Source organism: Tupaia chinensis, unplaced genomic scaffold (genome assembly GCF_000334495.1).
Source record: "Tupaia chinensis unplaced genomic scaffold, TupChi_1.0 Scaffold000321_1, whole genome shotgun sequence".
NCBI lineage: Eukaryota > Metazoa > Chordata > Mammalia > Scandentia > Tupaiidae > Tupaia > Tupaia belangeri.
The window spans coordinates 205333-208264 of NW_006159815.1; the positions used below are offsets into that span (position 1 = coordinate 205333).

At 33.4% G+C, this 2932-nt stretch overlaps 1 protein-coding gene across 1 annotated transcript; it reads right to left on the bottom strand.

Moving 5' to 3' along the window:
• Positions 1–1468: 1468 nt before the first annotated feature.
• LOC102489768 (zinc finger protein 809) lies at positions 1469–2326 on the bottom strand. Its single transcript, XM_014588998.2, has 2 exons — positions 1960–2326; positions 1469–1705 (listed from the first exon to the last, which is right to left on the bottom strand). The coding sequence occupies exons 1-2, from the start codon at positions 2126–2128 to the stop codon at positions 1608–1610; spliced, it is 267 nt and encodes an 88-aa protein (XP_014444484.2). The 5' UTR covers positions 2129–2326; the 3' UTR covers positions 1469–1607.
• Between the last annotated feature and the right edge of the window lie 606 nt (positions 2327–2932).

The following is a 2932-nucleotide window of genomic DNA, read 5'->3' on the forward strand; positions in this document are numbered from 1 at the left end:
CTCTCCTGTGTGAGTTCTACTATGCACAGTGAGATTTGACTTCCAGGAGAACATTTTACTACACTGGTCACATTCATAGGTTTTCTCTCCCATGTGAGATCTCTGATGTGCAGTGAGCTATGACTTCTGGGAGAACATTTTTCTACATTGCTCACATTCATAGGGTTTCTCTACTGTGTGTTTTCCTATGCCCAGTGAGGTATGACTTCCAGAAGAATATTTTCCTACATTGTTCACATTCAGAGGGTTTCTTTCCAGTGTCAGTTTTTGAATTTCTACTCAAGATTGACTTGGGACTGAAAGATTTTCCATATTCTCCACATTCATAGGATTTTTCTCCAGTGTGAGCTGGCTGATGCACAGTAAAGTGTGACTTCTTGTAGGACATTTTTCTACATAGTTTATGTTCATAGGGTTTCTCTCCTATGTGACTCCTCTGATGTATAGTGAGGTCTGAACTCTGGGAAAACGTTTTCTTACATTGTTTACATTCATAGCACTTCTCTCCTGTATTAGTTTTCAGATGGTTAGTAAGGGGTGTGTTCAGACACAATAATAAATTCCTATATTGTTTTATCCACAAGATTTCTTTCCAGTAAGAGTTGTCTCATGTATAACAACAGCTGAAACATTTCTGACCTCTGGAAAAAGGGTTTTGTGTGCATTCTCTGATGAAAAACTAGATTTTACTTCTCCAATAAGGATTACTCTTACTCTTTATATAAATAGGAATATTCCACTCTATTTAAAATCTATTGTAAAAATTATTTTAAATAATAATTTTTCACATTCTCTACATTTATAGAGTGCATCTCATATGTATATCTTCTGCTGAATGAAACAGTTAGGCTTTTTGTAAAATGGTTTCTTCCATACCTGAACTTTATACTGGACAATAGGAACTGTCTTAACACATGCTTTCCCATATTCATTCTATTTACAAGTAGTCTCTCCCACATCAATGCTCTTTGGTCAGAAAAAGACAACCATTTCCATAAATTATTTTTGAGAATTTATTTTGCACTGCTCACATATATTTCAAATATTGGTACTGATCTATAATAAGAAATATGGTTCTTTCTCCTTAATATGTTACTGTAACAATTTACATTAATATTTTTGAAAGGTGAGTGGATTGATTTTGTTCCTTTATGTTTCCTTTTTCATTAATATCCTTAACAATAATTAAAGTATCTACCTTCTGTCTGCCTATAATTTTACACTGAAAGATTTCCATCATTTGTTTTCCCTGTCATTTTTCTCTTTTTTTTCTTATAACAGTGGATATCATGTACTGTTTCTTTGCTAATGTGAACAGTTTTCTAGATTATCTATTAGCAGAAGTCAAAAGAACTCTTGTCACTTAAGAAGAAATGTTACTTAGGAAGGACTTGTAGCCAATAAAAATACATACTAATTACCCTAAATATGTCATCTCGTAGGACCCTTTAAAAAATATATACCCATTTTGCACACTCTTATCCCAGGAAAACGTTTCTACATTTTTCTAATCTCACCAGTACTAACATTTTGTCTTCCCCTCTCAATGAATTATAAATTCTTCAAAAGAAAATGTATTACACTAGTCCCAGGAAACTATGCACTGACTAACCTGGAAGGCTCAAGCTGGGAAGTTCTTCTAATGTCCATGGATCTCCTCCTTGCTCCAACTTGAAGATCACTGCAGGTTTGGCAATGGATTGTCCTGTTAATAAAAAGCAGTGTGGAATTTTGCCAAACTATTCATGTAAGCTACCTGAAGAGTAACAACGCTTCAGCTTTATCAGCTGTGCAATAAAGGGGCTGATTTGGGCATTTTGTTAAAGAGGAGTGCCACTAACATAAACCACAGAATGAAATATCACTCCTGAACAGCATTAAACATTATAAAACTCTTGTACTTTCACTATGAAAGGAGACAGTAATCACTTCAGAAAGCTTCATGGGAGTTCCACTAACCCAAAAACATCAGGCTGTTGTAGGTCTCCAGCATCACATCTTTGAATAGAGTCTTCTGAGCATCTTCGAGGACCTGCCACTCCTCCCAGGTAAAGTCCATAGCAACATCTTCAAATGATATGAACCCCTGTAAATATGCATTTCCCATCAGCCCTGAGAAACAGAACATAATATGGAAAATTTACTTTCTTTGGATGTTTGTATATGCTTGTTTCTCTGTATGTTTCTGAAGTCTGTAAAGGGAGAAAAAATAAAGTACAATCATCCTATTCCTATGCTAATTTATTCATTGCTAAATGTATTACAAGTATTCCCTCATAGATCTTCAAATGTTTTTGCTGCAAGGGATGAAATCATAATAAATATTCTGCTATGTCAACATTCTTACCATCTCAAACAAACAAATAAGTATAAACACATATCTGGAGTAATATATTAGATAAAATAACTTAGACACTGTTAAAAAATAGAAAGGATCTTTTCCTTTTTTTCTGTATTATCAATTTGTGCTTCAAGCCAATGATGTTAAGAAAACATATGTAAATGTTATGAAAATGGAACTATAGTTGTCTTCCTATGAAAGCAGATAGTACATTTCTAATATTAATGGTATTTATAAAATAAGGCTAGTTATATTTAGGACAATTGAAGGAAAACTGGAAAAAAGAAAATCAAGCAAACTTGAACACTGAAGCAACCTCAAACATCTCTTTATTCTGATGACATATTTTTGTAAGAAAATAAATATTCAGATGACCAGGAATGTATATGACTAAGTGAAATGAGAAAAAATATCATAACAGCATTTCTTTAAGAAGACAGAATTATAAAATTATTTTCCCCTGCTTAGAGTGGAGTTAAGTGAAGTGCTGAAATACTGCAAAATGTAGGCGATAACATGAACTGTCACTCACTGTAAATCTGTGTGGATATGTTTCAAATAGGATTACTAACAAAAAAATAGTTTAATCAG

What these genes read in the sequence shown, in the direction of transcription:
- LOC102489768 (XM_014588998.2), bottom strand. Translation starts at nt 2,128, where the DNA reads ATGTTCTGTTTCTCAGGGCTGATGGGAAATGCATATTTACAGGGGTTC. An exon ending in CAACAGCCTGATGTTTTTGG is followed by an intron (nt 1,706 to 1,959) that starts GTTAGTGGAACT and finishes TTTTATTAACAG; the next exon opens with GACAATCCATTGCCAAACCT.